Raw genomic sequence first — 25,583 nt, 5'->3', positions numbered from 1 at the left:
TGTGCTTAAGAGTGCTTACGGAAGAGCAACAAATTATGCAGTCTTTGTCTTTGCAGGGGTGCATTACAAATTGTTCTTCAGCCTAGTTTAAATCAAAGGGGGCTTCTGTATCATAGCTCATGTTTTTCAGTAGTGACTGCACACAAGCACAAAAATGGCTATTGATGCACAAAAGTAAGTCTGTGATATTCTAGGCAGTAAGGGCTGCACTACGACACGAGCCACTCACTGTGGCTCAGAGAGAACACGAGCTGAAGCCGAACAATCCTCTAAAACCTGCTATGAATTCAATTTCAGTGTGTGTGTGTCTATCTTGGGTTTCAGCAGGAGAGAATAATTAACCCCCCTTCTGGTGACATGTAGCAATTTCCTTAAGTAAACGAAGTGCTAATATTCTGAACAAATGCATTCAGACACCTTGCTGGGTTACGCCTGTTGCCTGGTAACAGTGTTTTATAAGACAATAGTAAATCCTGATTTGATTTGAAGCCGATATGTTATTGCATTTAAAATCCCGTAACATCCGATAAGAGGCCGTAAAAAATAGTCCAACTCCTGGGTTTGAGCATACAATAAATAAGATAAGATAAGATAAGATAAGATAAAACTGCAATGATCCCACGACGGGGAAATTTGTGCATTACAGCAGCTCAGTACAGAGAAAAATGTAAAGGATGAGTAAAAAAACAAATGAACTAAAAATAGAATAGAATAAAATAAAATAAAATAAAATAGAAAAACACTATACACATATACATAAGTACTATATACATAAAATATATATATATATACATATATATATATATATATATATATATATATATATATATATATATATATATATATATATATATATATATATATATATATCAATGTCAAATGATCTGCAGTATATGGAATGAATAGGTTTAGTTTAACACTAATTTGGACAGATATTGGAACAAACATTTTTGGAAAATGTCACTCTGAACACTTATAGTAATTTTAGATACTATTCATAAGCATTTACCACACTTACAGATTGTATTAATGAAGTAAACTTCATACATAGAAACTCTACAACCACTAAAAACACTACATTGCCAAAAGTATTCACTCGTCTGCCTTCACATGCATATGAACTGGAGTGACATCCCATTCTTCATCCATAGGGTTTAATATGATGTTGGCCCATCACTTTCTGCTATAACAGCTTCAACTCTTCCGGGAAGTCTTTCCACAGGTTTAGGAGTGTTTATGGGAATTTTTGACCGTTCTTTTAGAAGTGCATTTGTGAGGTCAGACACTGATATTGGACAAGAAGGTCTGGCTCGCAGTCTCAGCTCTAATTCATCCCAAAGGTGTGCTGTCGGGTTGAGGTCAGGACTCTGTGCAGGCCAGTCAAGTTCTTCCACACCAAACTGTCTCATCCATGTCTTTATGGACCTGCTTTGTGCACTGGTGTGCAGTCATGTTGGAACAGGAAGGGGCCATCCCCAAACTGTTCCCACAAAGTTGGGAGCATGAAATTCTCCGAAATGTTGCATTAAAAGTTCCTTTCACTGGAACTAAGGGAACTCCTGATAAACAACCCCACACCATAATCCCACCTCCACCAAACTTTACACTTGACACAATGCAGTCAGACAAGTACTGTTCTCCTGGCAACCACGATGCACAGACTCATCCATTGGATTGCCAAATGTAGAAGTGTGATTCGTCACTCCAGAGAAAACGTCGCCACTGCTCTAGAGTCCAGTGGCTACATGTTTTACGCCACTGCATCCAATGCTTTACATTGGGCTTGGTGATGTAAGCCTTGGATGCAGCTGCTCGGCCATGGAAACCCATTCCATGAAGCTCTCTACACGCTGTTCTTGAGCTAATCTGAAGGCCACATCAAGTTAGGAGGTCTGTAGAGATTGACTCTGCAGAAAGTTGGTGACCTCTGTGCACTATGCTCCTCAGCATCTGCTGACACTGCTCTGTGATTTTACATGGCCTACCACTTCATGGCTGAGTTCCTGTCAATCCCAATTGTTATAATACCACTAACAGTTGACTGTGGAATATTTAGTAGTGAGGAAATTTCACGGCTGAACTTGATACACGGGTGGCATCCTGTCACGGCACCATGCTGGAATTCACTGAGCTCCTGAGAGTGACCCGTTCTTTCACTAATGTTTGTAGAAGCAGTCTGCAGGCCTAGGTGCTTGGTTTATACACCTGTGGCCGTGGAAGCGACTGGAACACCTGAATTCAATGTCGATCTGATTCCTGCTGATGTGAACTATAAAACTGAGGTTTTTGCCAATCATACTGCCAGACTTAAAGAAAAGACTTTACTACAACTTCCTTTAGTGAAGCAGGAATATCAGTCATTCTTTCGGCCAAAAGGATCATTTTCTTGTCAAAATGATTTTGCAATCCAATAAATATCTCTAATCTCTAAAAACAAATCTCAACAGATCAAAGGGTTGATGCAAAATGGTTTAAGCTATCAGCTTTCCAGGGCATGGATGACAAATCGCACGTCAGGATGGTGCATGAGAGGGCTCGAGTGCCATCAGGGGAGGTGGTAGCAGATTGGACAGAGCGGGTGTTTCCCTAGAAGGATTTATGCAGTAGCACATGCCATATTCACTGCTATTTAATAGATGTAATTTAAATCATTGTCCAACCCCAGTCCCAAGTTCCAGAATGCAATGCACAAACCCAGATTTTATTCACAATAGAACATAGAAAACATCAAATGTTTAAACTGAGACACCTGACTCATGGAAAAGAACTCATTTTAAATTTGATGGCAGAAACACATCTAAAAAAATTTTTCTATGTAAACTTTTACATGTATACAACTGTTACATACATTAATATAGCAAATACCTGGTTAGCAGAGGTATTTGTTATATTAATGAACACTACTGTTGCTTTAATACTGAAAGACAACAGTTTATGCAGCAAATTTTCTTGGTGAAGATCCTGGAGGTTGTGTTGCTTGGTATCGCATCTAATCAAAACTTCAAATTGACTAAAGGAGGTGGAACAAGGAGGACTTCTGAGACTAAAATGTTAGCTGAGTAAAAAGCCAAGTAGAATTATGATTAGACCTGCATAGAAAATGAAGACACTGCAGCTGGAGGGCAAACTTTACAGATTTCATAGAATCCCTTCAGTAAACAGAAATATATAAGGTCAGATGCAGGAAAATAATGGATGAGGAACAGGAAAATTTTTTTTTTTTTTTGCCAGATTAAATTACCACACACACAAAAAAAGGCAGCTCCTTAAATTGAGACCTGTGTTTGAGCTACCCTCATATTGCACACCATCACCAGCTAACCAATCACAGGTAGTTTTTGTGGCCAAGGTACAGGGATACTCAAACCAAAAAACAGCATGTACATACTGCAGGTTTTCCCACAAATTATGGATTTGAACATTTGTCTTAAAAGATTCATGAAAAAAAAACAAAAAAACCACATTCCACTTTCTGCACTGCTATGAATCTGCAAGAACCTTTCACGCTACAAACCTTGGATAGGTGTCAAATTCATTTCAAATAGCCTCCACTGTGTGGGCTGTAATACTTAGTGATTATTCTGGTCCTTTGCTGTTGCTTTGTGAGTGGGTAGACGGCTAATGGACGGCTATCGTGATGTACTAATTAACTGCAGACACTAATAAATACTAAGCAGTTTAAACTTCCCACAGAAACTTTCATTCATTCCTCACAAGTGAAGGAAGAAAATAATCTGTAACTGTCTCTGTAATCAAAAGAAATATATTGTTTTTCCCCCTTTTTTTCCCCAAATTCTCTTTGCTGATATATAACAGTTTACAACTGAACTGCTCACACACTGATGAATCAATAAACAACTTGCACCTCCTTTAGATAAAGCACAAAACACTATTTCAGGAGGAAGCTTAAAGTACTAAATACTTAGGAACTCTTGTTTTTGAGCAGGTTTTTGTTATTACGATAAGTAATAGGACAACCAGAGGGTTGATGTACAAAATCCATCTCGGCAAATTAACAGTTTCCTTGTCTTCTAAACTCTGCACTTGAATACCTCCTGATAATGAAGTTTATGGTGACACTGTGAAGGCAAAATTGCGAATTTTCTGTCAAGAACAACAACAACAACAAAAAATAAATAAATAAAAATTAGAGAAGTGCCTTCAAGCTTGAGTCTGAAATAACAACACTGCTCTCCATTTTTCTTGGTCCCTCTGCTGCGGGATGCTTTCTAGTGCCTTGAGAAGAAGAATTGCTTTCTTAGACAAAACACTTCCCACAGAGGAATAAACAAAGGCAACCACAATCCTTAAAACCTCACCACTGCAGAGAATTATGCTTCTTGGATATGTTACCAATCCACTTCAAACAGACACGTTTCAAAAGAAAAGTTTTGCGTACAGGGTTGTACAATGCCACCAAATCTGCAAAATTAATGTGATGCCCACTCTCCTTAAAATGTAGGGGAAAGGGGGAAAAAAAAATGAAATCTGGGAGTTCATCGCTCAGTTCAGAGCTGTGAGGCTTGAGTGCTAAACAGCCATTAAAGAGCAGGGGAGGGCATAGCAAATGACCATAACAAATCTGCCCTAGTTTGCTGGGAGGCATCAATTTTGAGGAGTGTGCTCAAAATTATTCTAATTTAAATCAGCCTAACATAACAACCTTCCAGCAGTGGGAACCTCCACTCGGGAGCCCACTCCTCCCCCAAGAAGAACAAAGAAATGAGATGAAAGAGGAAAAAAAAAAAAAGGTTTCACACACATAAGGTTGCATGAGGAGCTGGGCTTCACTGTGTGCGGGGGAGGATGCAGGTGGGAGGGAGGGGGGGGAACAGTCAGTCTTGCTGCACGGGTGCCCGAGAAGCTAAAAAAAAAACCAAAAAAACCCCGACACCTACAAATAACACTGCCGACAGATAGATGCAATTTGCAGTTGTTAGATATCGCCTCAACATTGTAAAAGAGACACATTTGAATCAGTCAGAGGCCGAGAACATACTGTGAACCTGTCTTTGAACTCCCTTTAACCCCCCCGCATTATGTTTATACAAGATAATCCCTCTGGAAAAAGACACATTAAGCTGAATAGCTTTTTTACCCTTAGGTCGCACTACATATAAATGTATCACAAATAATTTCTAGAGATTTAGCTATAAATATTTAATACATGTGAGAATGCATAGGAAATGGCTTTAAAGTTCTGCACTGTATTAATGGCCTAAAGACTCAAGGTTTCTTAACTTCTATTGGTAATCCTGAGTTCCACTGTTGTTGTATATTAGTTTCTTATATAAATGCATTTTAGGCATGATGGTGTGGTGGTTAGCCCTTAGCCTGACAGCAAGAAGGCCTGGGGTTTGAATCCATGGGCCAGCTTTCTGTGTGTGGAGTTTGCGTGTTGTTCCCGTGCCTGTTCGGGCTTTCTCTGAGTATTAAGGCTTCCTCCCACAGTCCAAAGACATGCATGTCAAGTTAAATAGCGACTCTACATTGGTCTTAATTCTGAACTGGACTCTGAGTCTGTCTCTCTGTGTAAGCCCTGTGATAGACTGGTGACCTGTCTACCCTGCTGCTTGCTGCAGGTCCATCCCATCCAACACTGTGAATGGGGAAATGATTAGGCACGTAAGGTAATATTAATTCTGCGGTCTCATTGGGTTGGTTTTGTTCATCTCTTGGCATCTAAACCAGTGTTTCAAGACACCAATACAAAGAACATCTCTGAGATGCCAAACGCATTGGACAGAAAGGCTGCATTTAGTACCCTGGGATGAGAACAAGTAGGTAGAAACATAAGAAAATTTATGACCATGAGCCATGTTTTGAGCCGAAGACCATATGGTAGGATTAATACAGCCCTGCAGCCTGTAGCTCCTGCAGGCCAGCAGTGAGGTGATAATTTCCCATGTTGGCACTCATGGAAACATTGCTCCACCTGTCTCACTGCTGCAGGTTAATACACCTGGGAAATACTGCAGGAGTGATCTGTGGAGTCTAGCAGTGACTTTGCCAGCCAAAGGTTGCCTTGCCCTGCGTCACATTCTAGATAATTATTACAGACCTTCATTTAAAATTCTCCTTAACAGACTCAGTGTGGACCGAAGTGTCACACATTAACTGGACTTCGAGGTTTTTGCGCCAAAAGACAGGCCGACTCCATCAGGCAAAAAGTCATTTCGCTTTTCAAGTTCTCAACATGGAAGTGAAAATAATATGTAATCCCTCAGTAAGAGGGAAAATGATCATTTTAAGAAATACGGCCGCTCTAGTGATTGTATGCCAGAACACAATATTGGCAGGCAGGGAGTGCCGCACGTGGAGTTAAAAGCTTCCTGCCGCTGGAGTACATTATTGCAGCCGCTGGAATGAACACTGCCCTTTCTCAAAAGGTAATATGGGAAGAGTAAAAAATAAGTGATGAGGCATATCATGCAGATTGTGCCACCAGGACGAAGAGGAAAACCCAATTCATGCATTTGCAATTATTAGATTAGCAGTCCTGGATAGTGGCCATGTTTTATGAATTAACCCAATCATGTCTTTATCCAAATTTCTTCCACTGAGAATGGCTAGTTTCCCATGTGCTCGCAATACATAATTCCAGCCATTATTAATTTACCATTGCTTCCATTATGCTGCATAAAAGGAGGAGGACTACTGCCAAGGTGGATTTATATTGGGATGGAACAGCACGGCTTTAACAGGCAATCATGAATGAACCCTGTTGTTACCTCTTCGTCTCACCTCTGTTGACTCAGTGACTTCCGGCCATTACTGTCGTCAGGGAATACAATGTTGCGCCTGAATACAGCGGTGGCATTGTAACAACACAAAAAGTAAAAATTTCAGGGGACTTTTGTTCTTTTGAGATCAACGCAAAGCAGCATGTTTGCCATCATTGTCGAGTAACAAACAGCTGCTTTGTGTCCAGTTAATTTAATCCAACCGTACAACTCAAAAAAAAAAAAAAAAAAAGCCTGGCTTATAAGACAGCAGTAAACAGGACATCTCTTGATCTTTGTGTACAGGATTTGATGTCCAGCTTTGCAAATAACATCTACGAAGAACACTCACTCAAGGCAGAGAGTACATCATTAAAATCAGAAGTTGGTTGCGGTGGGGAAGATTCAACTACTCCACACCACTGCCTCCTTTGAAACTGTAGCCTACTGGGCAGCACAATCCTTCACGCTGGGCAGAGCCGTGTCTATTACTACAGATTGGCTCAGCAAATCTCTTGGCAGGCATCATAAAAAAAAAAAAAAAAAAGGAAGGCAGAGGGAGGGAGAGCTGGCAATAAAACCTTAACAATTTCTGTGTGTGACAACATGAAAGGACAGGTAAATGGGGGGGCTGCCTGCTGTGAAAATATGGCTTATCTTAGTCTTGTCCCCTAAACCCCCAAAGGTTTTGAAGATAACCACATAAGGCTATGTGCGTAAGAGAAGGCCTGCTTTGTGCAGCTGGAAAATGATCTAACGGGGCAAAAAGGGGCGACAGAAATTTGATGCTGACTGAGAAACACTGTAACCTCACGCAGCAGATGCCTCACTACCTGCCCATCAATCTACTCTATTGCTCAATACAATAACAGAATTTTTCTACATTACTGCATTTCCCTCAATGAACGTCACCCAAAATTTGCTACAAAAACTAACAGCAAGCGAACCTACTCTGTCACTCGTTTGTTCTTTAATAAAGTCACGCAAGAGCCACTTCAGCTGGATAAAAAAAGAAACTCATCCTCATGCTGTCATGCCGGGTAACTGATTACAGCAGCAGCTAAACACCTCTTGATGGATTAATCAGTCTCTCCCAGATGTGTGGGGTAATTTAGTCCACTCTTCACAGAGAACCTCTGTTACATATGGAGATATTCAATATTAACCATTTTTAACTTTAATCTTAACTCATCTGTCCCGGGAGAGTTCCACCGGATGTGCTTTCTAGTAAACTCGACACAAACATCGATCCCATTACCTCATAATGTAACGACCACAGACTAAAGCCAAGACAGTTGTGAAGACAGTTCAGTTTTTTTAATTTTCTTGTGATTTTCTCGATTACACGCTCTGATTCCTCTTCTTCCTCCTTCTTCTTCTTTTGGCTGTTCCCTTTAGGGGTTCAGAGGATCATCTGCCTCTGTCTCATCTCTATAGTTAGCATCCTCCTCTGTCAAAGCAGCCCTTTGCAGATCCTCCTTCTCTACATCCATGATTGCTGAAGATAGTTTGTCAGTATTCAAAAGAGCAGTCCTGTCCAGGTCAGAAAATACTACAGCAGAGTCATCAAGCAATGGCCATAATGTTACAGTGGGTCAGTTATCAATAACACTTCCACATAGTCTGCTGTCATATTGTTGCCATTCATGAGAATGCTTTAATAATACTAAAAATCCGAAAATACAGCACTTTGTGAGGCAGCAAAAAGCAATAAAACGCATCTCTGTTTTTCAGAGATATTACAATATTTCACAACTTCAGCACAACCAAACACATTTTCTGGGAGGCTAACAGTGAACATAAAGCTGTCCAGATGAGAACAATGAAATGTGTTTGGAAGGAGAACGCACACATTTGGCAGTCCAAAGATTTAAAAGCACTTTCATTTAAAGCTTGGTAGAATGAATTTACAAAGATAAAACAGTTAACTTAAGCCTGTGCAGTAAACTGAAAAACACCCCTTTTTTTTTTTATATATACCTGAGCCACTGCTTGTTTGATTACCTTGCAGACGGAGGAAATGAGGAGCTCTGAGCTTTTGTCAATTTGTCTCCCAGGCTCCCTCTATAAACCAGCACTCTACAGGAGGATCTGGCAATATTTGAATATGCACTGGAGAAAAGCACAGAAAATCCTTTGGCCTGTCTCGAATTATTCATATTTCGGGACCAACAGATTTTTTTTGATCAAATGAGACCTGCCATATAAAGACATATAAATAACCTACTATGAATAGAACACATGATATGCAAAAATTGTGATACGGTGAAATGTGATTTACACACAATACTGTCCGTACACACAAACATAGTTCAGCTCTAACATTATACAGTTTCTGCACAGTCAGAGTTGTATTACCTTTTAAACACTGCAATAAATGAAAATCAAGACCTAAAACTGTGGAAATTATGCATTATATTCTGTCTTTTATAAATAAGCCCATAACTGCTAATTGCAATGCAATAGAGTACAACTATTCAACAGTGCAATAATCCCTACAACACAGGTGATACTCTTCTTTGCCACATATGACCATAAAAGGTTGTTTGAATTTTAAACTGTTGGCCACACAAAATAAGAAATTTGAAGACGTCACTTTGTCCTTTTTATTGTGAAGTAATTTTATTTTAGTCATATTGCTACTACATTCGTCCACATATGGTTAAGGTCTGCTCAGAGTGGCACAGTTCAGGTTGTACAAGCTTGTCATCGATAATATTTGACTTTGTGTTTACTTTTTCTTTAACTACAAGAAGAGTCTGTGTGGGTTTTGTCGATTAAAGGAAAGAACACAACTTAAAGTTGTGTTCACGTATCACTGAAACTACTTACTGAGCTTTCATTTAGGGGTTAATAAAGAAAAAAAAAGTACCCACTGTACCATCTTTTGCTACACAATCCAATACTCCACGTGCCAGTATTACAAACTGATGCATTATTCAGCTCGGATATTTACTTTTGGTTTTCTGTGGCACAGAACAATCATTCCCACCCAAGGGCCCAGCAGGATTGAAGAGATAAATTTAAGAGATGAAATATAAGACACTGGTTTTATAATAGTGGATAAGTTAGTGTGCCCCAGTGAGAATGTGATGCGTTTCTTAACTAATCTCTTCAGACTCTCCTTAAGATGTTCATAAAAATGACTAATAGTAACAGGCTGAGCTGATAGGGTGGAACAGTGATGAATATGTAGATGTCCGTACAACATGCGAGAGCCTAATGACTTTTTAATGTTACACTTGACCCAGATGAACTTTGCGGTTTTGCACCGAGTTAGTCTAATTTAATTGGTTGTGCTCAGTTCAGTGTTTATTTGTCTCAAAACCAACCAAACACTCAGCAACATGCTGAGCATACCAAAATATCCTCAACAGATTAAAAGTAGGAATCTTTCAAGCGAATAAACAAGAATTTCCAAATCAAAGTGGCTCAGTATGCCTATTCAAGGTTGGAAAAGGGCTGATTTACTCTAGTAATAGCCAAGCCCTGGAATAAACCCGCATGAATATCCGGGCTGTGCCTGGCATAGAGCGCTGACTCATGCAACTTTCTTTAAGCATTAAAAACTAACTCCAGTTAAAACAGCTCATTTCATTAAAATCTTGGCACATGCAGTGCATTCCCCTTTTGAGATTTGTGTCAAAGGACTAAAGTTCACGATGGTAAATGCGTTCCCCTTCTCACTGCTTGACCTAAAATAACGTGTTCACAGTCGAGAGAGAAAGAAGGAATCAAGCAGTCAGTAGCGGTGATGCGGCCTGTACTCTGCACGGCCCAATGGAAAGCCTATATTTTGGCTTGTCGCTGTAAAAGTGGAAGCAGTCTGAGGTAAGGATGATTCTCCGCCTCTTTTATCAGAGATGAGTGCTGATAAACAGTGGTTCTCCGTGTCACCCGATGTGTCCTGACAAGACGGCCCGTGGCAGAAGCATCACTTCTCCAGTCATATGATCTGAATGTGTGCACGATCCATGGCAAGAGGTGCTGACATTTCCCATCAAAGCATCGGGAAAAGACAAGCTGACACTGACAGCGACAATGACACGTGGGACAAGACCGCAGAGCTGGCAGGAGGCAGAGGCTGAGGTCAGGAAGTTTGCTGTGTTTCCTACAAGGCGCAAGTAGCCATCTAGCTGCTGGGGATGAAGCCACTGCTGCTGAATGTGGGTCACTCTCCCTGGATTCCACTGTGCTTTCTCTCCTCAAGCCTTTATTTGGAGCCAGGGCATTTGAATACTGCATGTTATACCCAGGGCTCCAGAGTACTGCAAGGTTTCCAAGAGCCTTGTACTGTGCACATAGATTGGGCTACTAAGAGTCCGTACACGTGTGTGTGTGTGTGTGTGTATGTGTACTGCAATACGTATTTGTTTATTCTGCAAAAAAAAAAAAAAAAATATCGGTGAGTCACCGAAATAAAAATTGGCAACTCAACAGTGACTGCATTTATATGCACGCAGTGACCTCGCTGCTGTCGTATAGAATTTTAATTCAGGTTATTCAACATACACGGTCCTTGTTGCATCCTGCAACTAAGTGTCCATATGAATAAACAAATGAATAAAATATCTCTGGCTGTCCACCAGCTGCAGCTCTTGGCAAAACAAAATGGAAATAATTATCATTTCATTAGCTGTAGTTGAAATAAATTAAAATGCCTATAAATGATCACAGATGGTGAAACTAACAAATACAAGGATAAAAGCCCAGGATAATACACATGCTTATCCCTGTGTGTTCAGTGATCTGTCAGAAGAAGCCGCAGTTGGCTCAGTGAAATTACTTATTGTGTCTTTTTTTTTTTTTTTTTTAAGATGGAACTTTGGTGGTTTAATTAAACATAATTTGACGGATTCACCACCAATAAAAACACTGTCTAACTACTAAACGCTCCACTGTATACACTAGCTTTATTTGCCTGCTGTTTGGTGTAGACAAAGCTTTTATGCTAAAAGCCACTCTCTGTGGCATGTGCAAAGTGTGAAAAGAGCCAGAAATGCAAAACGATGAGCTAAAAGGGGTCATGTCTGTAAGCCACAGATCTTTGTGGGTCAGTTATTACAAATGACACCTTTGGCATTATATGTAGTCAGTTGCACCATTATTAAATATGCAAAACCTCAAGTAAACCACAGAAGCATCATCGTTAAATTAGAGTAAAGTCCTGGTGTTTACGTGATCAATCCCTCAAGGTCTAAGCACAACATGACATCACAACCCTTCAGATTAATGATTTAAACATCTACAAAGCCACGAGTCACGTTTGTACAGTTGTCTGCTGTGAATACTTGTTGTCAACATTTAACAAATTACTGTACAACAATCACTGTACAACTTCCTGTATATTTACAGCAATTTTTCTCAAGTAGTGTTGTCTGAAGGGCATTTGAGCTTTGCAGTATTTTACTAGTCATATGAGTTTTGCTGCTGAGAACTTTAGTAGCTTTAGTACTGCATATGCTAAGGAGCCTGTCTTTTTTTAAAACCTATAAAACAATGCACTTGAAAACAAATCTCTGTGAAACACTGTTGTGCATAACTGAGGAGTGATGCCACTATCGATGTAAGGGTCAACAGAAAAGATAGATATAAATGACACTTTCCTGAATCCAGAAAAGCAGTGTCAGCCCACGCCAGGGCAGGCTATGCATGCTAGACAACATTACAGCTACGCATATTATTATAGCATTGCTATGGTAACTAAATTTGACACACCACTACTCCCTATCCTACTGCATGACAAACACTCACGCCGACACACGCTGCACGTTTCTGACAGCGCCGCTGCGACCGCAGAAAAACAAGGGAAGATTCCACAAGTGGCCGGGCTCTCCCCCGTCTCTCCGCCCGGCATGCCATCATCTGCAATAACAAGTCCACGACCTTCAAGGCTGGACAACTGAAGAGGACAGTAATTGGAAGGAACGAAGGAATGGCTGAGGGAGAGTCGTGAGAGGAGGCCTTCTGATTCATCTTTAAAGACACTCCTTACTGCATCTTTAATAATTTTCCTCCATGCGCCGGGACTACTCGACAGTTCACTTCCACAACTACTGAATTCACACCCTATTGAGGCAAGTCACTCAGGAGTCTCAAACTGGGCTTTCTTCTCCGGGCCTCGTCGCCTTCTTAACTCTTCTGTTTCATCACTCCCCATTTCCACCCCTGCAAGGCTCAGAGAGGCAGCCTGCCTAAGAATTGCAGATGTATACGGATGCTAACATGGTCTGCTAAATGTTTTAAGAGGCAGGGGAAATGACAAAAGCTTCTGCTCGTATTACAAAGTCTTACTGTAACTTTGTTACACCGCGTCTTGACTCAAAGTGTCCCACAGTTATTCTGTTCTCTGATTTAATGAAACTATTTTGTAATCCAGATTTCAGATGAAAGCAGTAGAAGCTAGCGCTCTCATGCAGACTCGCTATGGAAGCGAGCACATTATGACTGACATAACATCATACATTTTTTTTGGGGGGGGGGGGGGGGGGGGGGGGTGTCTTAAAGAGAGTAAATGTTACTCTGATGGTGTGAAGACAAATGCTTAGAATTCCTGGCGGGGGAGGTAGCACTTTGATGAGCAAACAGCTCATTCTTATATGGCTACAAGAAGGACGTGCCTTGAAATATAGAAATGAGCACCAAGTCTGAAAGGAATTAAATCATAATTCGAGAATTTAGCTACTCTACTTAATTTTATGAAAACATGCTACTATCATTGGGTTCATCAGATGCATTCTGGTAGATTTCGAAAAATCACACGAGCTGGTAGAGAGAAACTGGACAATGCTGTATTTTTGCTACTGCTTTTGCCACAGTGTAGAAGCTGCATCTGTATGTGCTCCACGACCACAGCTATTACCTGGCCTTTAAACACAAACTGCTTTGAGCAGCAGTTCGCTGCAAAGTATTCACAAAAGAAGCCACCAGGTCAAAAGGTGGACCTCCTGCTGCTGCTTTTTAACCCTCATCTAATGGAATCAAATCACCTCACAGTCTTTCATTTTGTTGATTAATCTTGAAATAGAGCAGAAAGTAATATGTTGGTATGTACATCATAGGGAAACAGTTGCTAATATAATTATCATCTGTGTAGAGAAATAATTAGGGCCCGAGCACGAACTGTGCGAAGGCCCTATTGTAATTGCTTCGTTTATTATTTTTATTTTTATTAGGGCCCGAGCACGAACTGTGCGAAGGCCCTATTGTAATTGCTTCGTTTATTATTATTATTTTTTTTTTATTATTATTATTCAGGCAAATGAATTGGCTTTTTGGGGGCTTTATCATATTCAAAAACTCATGAAACTTTGCACATGCGTCACACCTGGTGAAAATTTAAGTATTTTAATGGGCTCGGGCAAGGGCGCGCCCAAATGGCTCGCTAGCGCCCCCTAAACTGGAGCCCCACCGCTGTGTTTCACGTACATGAATGAAACTTCATACACATGTATATCATGTCCAGGCGCACAAAAAATCCTCTTGGAGCCATGCCCTAAACCCAACAGGAAGTCCGCCATTTTGAATTAATTATGCAAATTTGGCGATTTGCAGCCCTCACACTTTTTCTAATAACTCAGAGGTTTTAGACGTTATCATCTTCATATTTGCTTTGTCTAACCTACACCCCCAGGGGAATCTAAATCTCGAAAATGGTGAGTTTTTGCCAAAGGGGAGGGGTCCTTATGCCCCTTTGAACTTTGATCATTCGCCATGAAATTTTGATTGCCTCTCATTCATACCTACATGATCCAATGTGCATCAAACTTCTCCAGTAGGATGAGGGTGCCCCCCTGAACACATACATATGACAATATTTAATATCAGTCGCAGCGCCACCTAGTGGGAACAGGAAATGTCATATTTTACACTTGGAGGTCCAGCTCCAAGGTGGTTTAGCAGAACCATCTCAAATTTCACCTGGAAAGCCTTAAGAAGTTGGACTTACTGTGTTTTCAAAACTGTGAGTTTTTGACAAAAGGGCGTGACCCTTATGGGACGGCAAATTTCGATGATTCGCCATGAACACAAAAATGGCTGTAACTCAAAGCCAACTTGCCCAATCTGGCTCAAACTTCAGTGGTGTGATAAGCATGCTGCCCTGAACACACTCATATGCATAAAGTCCATAAACGTTAGAGCGCCGCCTAGTGGCAGCTCGGAATATCTTAAAATAGCAAGTTTTTTGAGTAGCCCCGGAGCTACGTTTTATCTACATGTATGAAAATGTACATGCTCATGTAGCATACTAAGACGTACAAAAAAGTCTCTTGGACCCATACCCCAAACCCTACAGGAAGTCGGCCATCTTCAATTGAAGGTGTCAATTTTTGCGATTTCCACGCCTGCTATTTGAACGAACTTGTCCTAGGGCATTTCACCCAGTGACACCAAATTGGCTCCAGATCATCTACACAAGTAGCCCATCAAAAGTTATTCAGGGTTTTGTAGAATATTGAACGGTGTTGCCATGGCAACCCTCTGAATTTGGACTTTTTTCAATTTCAACTTCACAGAGATTCTAAACATCAGCCCCTGGGCTGTGCTTTCTCTATGTACCTGAAAATGTGCCTGCTGATGTAAAATGCTAACATCTACAAAAAAGTCTCTTGGACCGATAGCCGAAACACAACAGGAAGTCAGCCACGTTCACTTTAAAGTGTCATTTTTGCAGCATTTTTCGCCTTTTCCAGGCCTTTTTGCCTCAACTCCTCCTAGGGCATTTGACTCAGTGAGACCAAAATGGCTCCAGATCATCCACACAAGTAGCCCATCAAAAGATATTCATGGTTTTGTAGAATATTGAACGGTGTTGCCGTAGCAACCCTCTGAATTTGGACTTTTTTTCCATTTCAGGCCCAGATAGGTTCTAAACATCAGCCCCAGGGCAGTGCTTGGTCTGTGTACCTGAAATCGTGCATGCTCAAGTAACATCCTAAGACGTACAAAAAAGTCTCTTGGACCGATAGCCGAAATCCAACAGGAAGCCTGACATGTTCTAATTAAGGTGTCATTTTTGCAGCATTTTTCACATTTTTCAGGCCTGCTATTTGAATCATCTTCTACTACAGCTTTTCATCCAGTCACACCAAAATGGCTCCAGATCATCTACACAAGTAGCCCATCAAAAGATATTCATGGTTTTGTAGAATATTGAACGGTGTTGCCGTAGCAACCCTCTAAATGTGGGATTTTACTCATATACCACAGTGCACCAAATTGTTACATCTCTGACATACATTGTCCGATCTGCCTCAAACTTCACAGGCTTAATGGGAGGGTAAGGGAGACCGGACACACCCCTCTATCAGCTTTGTTTCACACTCATAACGCCACCTAGTGGCAACAGGAAATCAGTAGGACACTGATACTCATCATCCTATGGTCATTACAGTTTCATTGATGGCTGCAGGCATTACATAGAGCATTGTGACATATTAATTAGTGGGCACTCACCGACGCCACCTAGTGGAAGCGGGAGACGATCGACGCGAAGTACGGCTAGCCTGCTGAGCCGTCAGCAGCCGGGTGAGCCAGCTACTCTCTCGTCTGCGAGAACCTCCGAGCGCGGTTCGGCTGGAGCGTGCCACGGGTCGACGCGCGGCTTGGCTGGAGCGCGCCAGGGGTCGACGCGCGCCGGGTGCGAGGGCCCGCTCATCGCCGCTTGCGGCTTTAATTAGGGCCCGAGCACGAACTGTGCGAAGGCCCTATTGTAATTGCTTCGTTTATTATTATTATTTTTTTTTTTTTATTATTCAGGCAAATGAATTGGCTTTTTGGGGGCTTTATCATATTCAAAAACTCATGAAACTTTGCACATGCATCACACCTGGTGAAAATTTAAGTATTTTAATGGGCTCGGGCAAGGGCGCGCCCAAATGGCTCGCTAGCGCCCCCTAAACTGGAGCCCCACCGCTGTGTTTCACGTACATGAATGAAACTTCATACACATGTATATCATGTCCACGCGCACAAAAAATCCTCTTGGAGCCATGCCCTAAACCCAACAGGAAGTCCGCCATTTTGAATTAATTATGCAAATTTGGCGATTTGCAGCCCTCACACTTTCTCTAATAACTCAGAGGTTTTAGACGTTATCATCTTCATATTTGGTTTGTCTAACCTACACCCCCAGGGGAATCTAAATCTCGAAAATGGTGAGTTTTTGCCAAGGGGGAGGGGTCCTTATGCCCCTTTGACCTTTGATCATTCGCCATGAAAATTTGATTGCCTCTCATTCATACCTACATGATCCAATGTGCATCAAACTTCTCCAGTAGGATGAGGGTGCCCCCCTGAACACATACATATGACAATATTTAATATCAGTCGCAGCGCCACCTAGTGGGAACAGGAAATGTCATATTTTACACTTGGAGGTCCAGCTCCAAGGTGGTTTAGCAGAACCATCTCAAATTTCACCTGGAAAGCCTTAAGAAGTTGGACTTACTGTGTTTTCAAAACTGTGAGTTTTTGACAAAAGGGCGTGACCCTTATGGGACGGCAAAGTTCGATGATTCGCCATGAACACAAAAATGGCTGTAACTCAAAGCCAACTTGCCCAATCTGGCTCAAACTTCAGTGGTGTGATAAGCACGCTGCCCTGAACACACTCATATGCATAAAGTCCATAAACGTTAGAGCGCCGCCTAGTGGCAGCTCGGAATATCTTAAAATAGCAAGTTTTTTGAGTAGCCCCGGAGCTACGTTTTCTCTACATGTATGAAAATGTACATGCTCGTGTAACATACTAAGACGTACAAAAAAGTCTCTTGGACCCATACCCCAAACCCTACAGGAAGTCGGCCATCTTCAATTGAAGGTGTCAATTTTTGCGATTTCCACGCCTGCTATTTGAACGAACTTGTCCTAGGGCATTTCACCCAGTGACACCAAATTGGCTCCAGATCATCTACACAAGTAGCCCATCAAAAGTTATTCAGGGTTTTGTAGAATATTGAACGGTGTTGCCATGGCAACCCTCTGAATTTGGACTTTTTTCAATTTCAAATTCACAGAGATTCTAAACATCAGCCCCTGGGCTGTGCTTTCTCTATGTACCTGAAAATGTGCCTGCTGATGTAAAATGCTAACATCTACAAAAAAGTCTCTTGGACCGATAGCCGAAACACAACAGGAAGTCAGCCACGTTCACTTTAAAGTGTCATTTTTGCAGCATTTTTCGCCTTTTCCAGGCCTTTTTGCCTCAACTCCTCCTAGGGCATTTGACCCAGTGAGACCAAAATGGCTCCAGATCATCCACACAAGTAGCCCATCAAAAGATATTCATGGTTTTGTAGAATATTGAACGGTGTTGCCGTAGCAACCCTCTGAATTTGGACTTTTTTTCCATTTCAGGCCCAGATAGGTTCTAAACATCAGCCCCAGGGCAGTGCTTGGTCTGTGTACCTGAAATCGTGCATGCTGAAGTAACATCCTAACACGTACAAAAAAGTCTCTTGGACCGATAGCCGAAATCCAACAGGAAGCCTGACATGTTCTAATTAAGGTGTCATTTTTGCAGCATTTTTCACATTTTTCAGGCCTGCTATTTGAATCATCTTCTACTACAGCTTTTCATCCAGTCACACCAAAATGGCTCCAGATCATCTACACAAGTAGCCCATCAAAAGATATTCATGGTTTTGTAGAATATTGAACGGTGTTGCCGTAGCAACCCTCTAAATGTGGGATTTTACTCATATACCACAGTGCACCAAATTGTTACATCTCTGACATACATTGTCCGATCTGCCTCAAACTTCACAGGCTTAATGGGAGGGTAAGGGAGACCGGACACACCCCTCTATCAGCTTTGTTTCACACTCATAACGCCACCTAGTGGCAACAGGAAATCAGTAGGACACTGATACTCATCATCCTATGGTCATTACAGTTTCATTGATGGCTGCAGGCATTACATAGAGCATTGTGACATATTAATTAGTGGGCACTCACCGACGCCACCTAGTGGAAGCGGGAGACGATCGACGCGAAGTACGGCTAGCCTGCTGAGCCGTCAGCAGCCGGGTGAGCCAGCTACTCTCTCGTCTGCGAGAACCTCCGAGCGCGGTTCGGCTGGAGCGTGCCACGGGTCGACGCGCGGCTTGGCTGGAGCGCGCCAGGGGTCGACGCGCGCCGGGTGCGAGGGCCCGCTCATCGCCGCTTGCGGCTTTAATTTTTATTATTTTATTATTATTCAGGCAAATGAATTGGCTTTTTGGGGGCTTTATCATATTCAAAAACTCATGAAACTTTGCACATGCATCACACCTGGTGAAAATTTAAGTATTTTAATGGGCTCGGGCAAGGGCGCGCCCAAATGGCTCGCTAGCGCCCCCTAAACTGGAGCCCCACCGCTGTGTTTCACGTACATGAATGAAACTTCATACACATGTATATCATGTCCACGCGCACAAAAAATCCTCTTGGAGCCATGCCCTAAACCCAACAGGAAGTCCGCCATTTTGAATTAATTATGCAAATTTGGCGATTTGCAGCCCTCACACTTTCTCTAATAACTCAGAGGTTTTAGACGTTATCATCTTCATATTTGGTTTGTCTAACCTACACCCCCAGGGGAATCTAAATCTCGAAAATGGTGAGTTTTTGCCAAGGGGGAGGGGTCCTTATGCCCCTTTGACCTTTGATCATTCGCCATGAAAATTTGATTGCCTCTCATTCATACCTACATGATCCAATGTGCATCAAACTTCTCCAGTAGGATGAGGGTGCCCCCCTGAACACATACATATGACAATATTTAATATCAGTCGCAGCGCCACCTAGTGGGAACAGGAAATGTCATATTTTACACTTGGAGGTCCAGCTCCAAGGTGGTTTAGCAGAACCATCTCAAATTTCACCTGGAAAGCCTTAAGAAGTTGGACTTACTGTGTTTTCAAAACTGTGAGTTTTTGGCAAAAGGGCGTGACCCTTATGGGACGGCAAAGTTCGATGATTCGCCATGAACACAAAAATGGCTGTAACTCAAAGCCAACTTGCCCAATCTGGCTCAAACTTCAGTGGTGTGATAAGCATGCTGCCCTGAACACACTCATATGCATAAAGTCCATAAACGTTAGAGCGCCGCCTAGTGGCAGCTCGGAATATCTTAAAATAGCAAGTTTTTTGAGTAGCCCCGGAGCTACGTTTTCTCTACATGTATGAAAATGTACATGCTCATGTAACATACTAAGACGTACAAAAAAGTCTCTTGGACCCATACCCTAAACCCTACAGGAAGTCGGCCATCTTCAATTGAAGGTGTCAATTTTTGCGATTTCCACGCCTGCTATTTGAACGAACTTGTCCTAGGGCATTTCACCCACTGACACCAAATTGGCTCCAGATCATCTACACAAGTAGCCCATCAAAAGTTATTCAGGGTTTTGTAGAATATTGAACGGTGTTGCCATGGCAACCCTCTGAATTTGGACTTTTTTCAATTTCAAATTCACAGAGATTCTAAACATCAGCCCCTGGGCTGTGCTTTCTCTATGTACCTGAAAATGTGCCTGCTGATGTAAGATGCTAACATCTACAAAAAACTCTCTTGGACCGATAGCCGAAACCCAACAGGAAGTCAGCCACGTTCACTTTAACGTGTCATTTTTGCAGCATTTTTCGCCTTTTTCAGGCCTTTTTGCCTCAACTCCTCCTAGGGCATTTGACCCAGTGAGACCAAAATGGCTCCAGATCATCCACACAAGTAGCCCATCAAAAGATATTCATGGTTTTGTAGAATATTGAACGGTGTTGCCGTAGCAACCCTCTGAATTTGGACTTTTTTTCCATTTCAGGCCCAGATAGGTTCTAAACATCAGCCCCAGGGCAGTGCTTGGTCTGTGTACCTGAAATCGTGCATGCTGAAGTAACATCCTAAGACGTACAAAAAAGTCTCTTGGACCGATAGCCGAAATCCAACAGGAAGCCTGACATGTTCTAATTAAGGTGTCATTTTTGCAGCATTTTTCACATTTTTCAGGCCTGCTATTTGAATCATCTTCTACTACAGCTTTTCATCCAGTCACACCAAAATGGCTCCAGATCATCTACACAAGTAGCCCATCAAAAGATATTCATGGTTTTGTAGAATATTGAACGGTGTTGCCGTAGCAACCCTCTAAATGTGGGATTTTACTCATATACCACAGTGCACCAAATTGTTACATCTCTGACATACATTGTCCGATGTGCCTCAAACTTCACAGGCTTAATGGGAGGGTAAGGGAGACCGGACACACCCCTCTATCAGCTTTGTTTCACACTCATAACGCCACCTAGTGGCAACAGGAAATCAGTAGGACACTGATACTCATCATCCTATGGTCATTACAGTTTCATTGATGGCTGCAGGCATTACATAGAGCATTGTGACATATTAATTAGTGGGCACTCACCGACGCCACCTAGTGGAAGCGGGAGACGATCGACGCGAAGTACGGCTAGCCTGCTGAGCCGTCAGCAGCCGGGTGAGCCAGCTACTCTCTCGTCTGCGAGAACCTCCGAGCGCGGTTCGGCTGGAGCGTGCCACGGGTCGACGCGCGGCTTGGCTGGAGCGCGCCAGGGGTCGACGCGCGCCGGGTGCGAGGGCCCGCTCATCGCCGCTTGCGGCTTTAATTTTATAATTGCTCTTTATAAGTCTCCCAAAAATGATAACTGTAAGTAGATCATTTAATTCATTTTTTAACCTAACGTGTTACACAGGTGTCTGATTAGGTCATGGAATTTGTGTTCTCATCTGCATCAGCAAATTGCTGAGATTGTTATCAATTGTCGAAAATAATGAAAACAAATACTTAAAGTGTCATTTCAAATGTTCCTTTAAAAGGATTACTGCATTCAGTGTAACAGTACTGCTTCATCAGAGAGTTTTCACCACAGAAATGTGATCAGCTGACACCATTAAGAAGATTATGTGTTTGATCTGTCTGAGTCATACCTGTAAGACATTTTACTGTGGGAGAAAGCACAATTAATAAACCACAGTTTAATATTAGCTATAAGCTAATATTAGCTACATTACAGTCAAGAAAACCTGGAAAGATGGTGTAACTCTGCAGGACAGCTGTAAGGGACACTTGCATTATAAACTTTTTAGCCCTGTCACACATCTTTATTACCAACATCTTATTTTAAACATCTACAAAACCCACATTTATCTTGTCCAACACACTTTGTGTGCATTGTAATAAACTGCTAACGGGCCCAGACATAATTTGAGCATAATGAGTGACTGTAAAAGTGTCTATAAATGATATATTTTGCAATAGCAATTTATTGAATGACAACATAAGACACTCGAAAAATGTGAATGGGGTCACTCGTAATGAATCGTTAACGCATAGCAGAAAAATCACACATCTACAAATCCAAATGGACAAAAACACCTTAAAATATTTCTGTTATACTATTATACTATTATTTGCATTAACATATACACTGACGCAGAAATGTGGTTAAACACTCATATACATATTACTCAGTGTTTTATTACCAGCAGTCAGCCGGATGTGTAGAATGAGTGCAGTATCTGGGAATGCCACAGTGTTCTGTAGGAGCCATATTTGTATGAGTTCCACAAGCACAACTATTACCTGGCCTTTAAACACAAACTGCTTTGAACAGCAGCTCACTGCAGATTATTCATACGAGATGAAGAAAAAAAAAAAAAAGAAGCACTCTTTGGCTGGAGGCCACCATTTCAAACAGTGAACCTTACAGTGCTGCTTAACCCTCTCTTCTTCTCTTTATCTCACCTGACTTTAATTAGCGCTGGCACATAATTTTGCGTGGTGAAGAAGAAATTAATGAGAAGGGTGAAATATGTGATTACATGCTCATTTGTCTCTTCAGACTTGAAATTAGCATAAACGGTCATGTAACCCATGTGCTTAAAGCCTAAAAACAGAACATCGTATGGATTGGGATGAGATAACTTTGATCGCACTTCCACGTGCACCGTGATCTTATGCCATCATTAAATCCTGCAGTTGATTTTGAGGCTATGTAAAAAGCCTTGATCTAATAATGCTGCTTTGAAATAAGCTGGTTATTAAGACTAATGAATACATAAATTGCTGTGGTAATTGTTCCATTAATTGAGGGCTATTTGGACATATAAATCCTAAATTTCCTTTAAGGCTATCTGCTGGTACTTCCACAAGATGCAGCATTCATAGTGTGGCTGTGTCTTACTGCCCTGAGCCTAAACCTTGGACAAATTGCAGAATATTTCGTGTGAGTATTATTATAAAGGAAGATATAATACGGCTATTTATGACAGGGAGGAAATTGTTGGCTGAGATATACCAGGAAGCAAGCAAATAATCTATTCATCAATAATTCCTTTAAGCGTGACTGCATGGAGACTGAATGGGCTTCTGCTGTGAATTTAGATGTGTCAATATAAACCCAGTAAATGTGACATTTAGGATGGAAACAATGAATGTGAAAGCAATCAGAGCATCTGTTTGCATTTTAAAGGACACTTACTTGAGGGTGAACTGTTCAATAGTAGAGTTGGGCATCAAGTACAGGAAGATTTTGAGGATCTCTCCAGGCTTCAGGGGCTTCTCAGGCAGTCTGAGGAACATGTTTTTGTCTAGCTGCTTGTCCACCAGCAGCTGCTCCTCACTGGCCTGGTACAGGCTGATGCTTCCGATGCGCAGCAGGGGGTGCTGTGACAGAGGTTCTCCCCTGGAAACACCACCACCATGACCTGAGCCCTTACTGCACTCCCCTTCCAGGTTAGGCTCATGTAGTGTGTAGTATAGCTCAGCCTGGAGGGTTTCACTTAACCCATCCAAGAGCCCGTCACTTGAGCCTTTCCTTCGGCCTAGCGGTGCTACATTGGTGTTAAACCATGACGGGGGAAGCTCCAGTTGGGCCAAGCACTGCGCCAGGTTGCCTTTCATGCGGCAGGACGTTTTAATTTCACGGACATCCCGGAAGGCATGCAGACGGACGCATGGTAGCTTGTCCTGAGCCTTGAAGTCATCCCAGTCACGACCAGCAATATAGAAAAACACCTGGACAGTGGGGTTGTTGGAGAAGACCCGTGGTTGGACAATGAAGGCCCGCACCTTCCAGTTGACTGTCAGCTGGCCAGGAATATCCAGAGGGCTAGCTGGCTGAAGCAACTCCTTGGACAGGGCCTGGTCCTGGGCGAAAGGCCCGAAGCTTATGTTGATGGCGGGAAGGTCTTTTGTCTGGAAAACCACAAAACTCTCAGAGCGCTGCAATGGATTTCCAGTGCTGGGGCCGCTGCTGCTCTTGGTGCTGCCGCCAAATGTTTGTCCTGTGATCTGAGCCTCCCTCAAAAAGAAGGCCAGTTGTGCATTGGACATTTTGAAGTTGGCAGGAAGATACACACTGGGTGGGGAAGGACTGGCAGTCATTGCTGAGGAGCTGAGAGCATCGGAGCTGGTTGGAGAGATTTTACCTGCAAGAGCTGTGAAAGGAGAAAGGGAAGATTAAAATTTTAAACACAGCTTCCATTTTTATTTTTATAATAATAAAAGTAATAATACACTTTACTTATATAACACCTTCAAAATCACAGTCTACAAAGTGCTTTCACAAACAAGCAAAGAGCAGGATACTCAGAAGGCAAATTCAAGTCAAACAGGTAAAACTCACAAATTAAAAATAAAATAGCTTTTTTTTTTAAAAATAAAAAAAACGTGTGCTGAGTGGACGGGTCGGTGAATATATGGTATAATTGGGAATGTGTTCTACTGAGTCAACTGTAGAGGGCAAAAGGGGAGGAGGTCAAAACACACTAATCAGATGATAACTGGTCCCTGTCAAGCATCCGGAGCAAAGGTTATACACTGAAACATGTTTGCATTAAGAAGCTGCACCCTGTGTGATCTTTGTCTCAGCCATAACACTCTGAATTAATTAATTTGAAGCAACACCTGTGAACAACGCAAACTCAAAACTCTTCATATTCTTGGAAACTGTCTAGTATGAAATATGACAGAGATAGAAGTAACCTCAAAATCACAGAATAACACCACAGCAGACACCTTGTTACCTCGAAACACTAGGTGCTGAGAAAAACACACCTAAGATACTACAGTTAAATTAATGTAGGTCAAAATCACAAAAATGAAACAGAATAAATGGGACATACTTATCAAAATTACCCAGAGCTGAGCACAAAAACATAGCTGCCTGTTACCATGGTCCAATTCAGAGATTAAAAGTCCCATATTCCAAATCGTCATTGAGATTTCATCCTTTAAATGTGGAAAAAGACAGAATCAAGAGGATATTTTTGAATTCCACAAAAAGAAAACCCTCTTCAGACAGCTGTGTTACTCGTAAGTATTCCACAGAAGTTTCTCTTCTTTTTTGGTATCTCCTTAGAAAGTATTTCTCATGTGTGCTGCAAAAGAAACCTAAATTCAAGAAAAATAAAAAAAAATGAAAACAACAATCTGCTCCGGCAGTTCTTCACTTGGTCATGTTCTGGCTACAAAGGTTCCACTGAGCTTCTTGAACTTGTGCTTGTCTAATTCCCCGTGGCTTAAGTCTTGGTTTAAGAGTGGTTCAGCCCCACACAGCAGCTCTTAGCTCTTTCAACCTCAGACTGTGCATGGCTCCGGGACAGACTGATAGATAGGCAGAGCCTGCTCCCGGTTGGTGGGCTGTACGGAACTATAGACAAAGCCTTTGACGCCGCCCCATCTTGCCACACCTAGTCTCTAGTCTATAATCACCATTTTAGCTCCGGGTCATAGCTAAGACACACGGCCCCTCAGAGGACTTGACTTACACCACACACACACACACACACACACACACACACACACACACACACACACACTGAGAAGATAGAAAAAAAAAACA

At 41.9% G+C, this 25,583-nt stretch overlaps 1 protein-coding gene across 1 annotated transcript in view; it reads right to left on the bottom strand.

Annotated features, from left to right (window-relative positions):
• The window catches only part of tmem132e (transmembrane protein 132E), a 135,202-nt gene extending 110,245 nt beyond the window's left edge, over positions 1-24,957 (bottom strand). Inside the window, exons 1-2 of the mRNA XM_030747176.1 lie at positions 24,865-24,957; positions 23,220-24,177 (exon numbers count right to left, since the gene is read on the bottom strand). Coding sequence (XP_030603036.1) covers positions 23,220-24,177; positions 24,865-24,943 — 1,037 coding nt within the window. The 5' untranslated portion in view covers positions 24,944-24,957. The remainder of the gene's footprint in view (positions 1-23,219; positions 24,178-24,864) is intronic.
• Between the last annotated feature and the right edge of the window lie 626 nt (positions 24,958-25,583).

Source organism: Archocentrus centrarchus, chromosome 14, assembly GCF_007364275.1.
Source record: "Archocentrus centrarchus isolate MPI-CPG fArcCen1 chromosome 14, fArcCen1, whole genome shotgun sequence".
Taxonomy (NCBI): Eukaryota; Metazoa; Chordata; class Actinopteri; order Cichliformes; family Cichlidae; genus Archocentrus; species Archocentrus centrarchus.
Note: the sequence above shows the minus strand (reverse complement) of the source record. Positions and strands in the feature narration are given on the sequence as shown.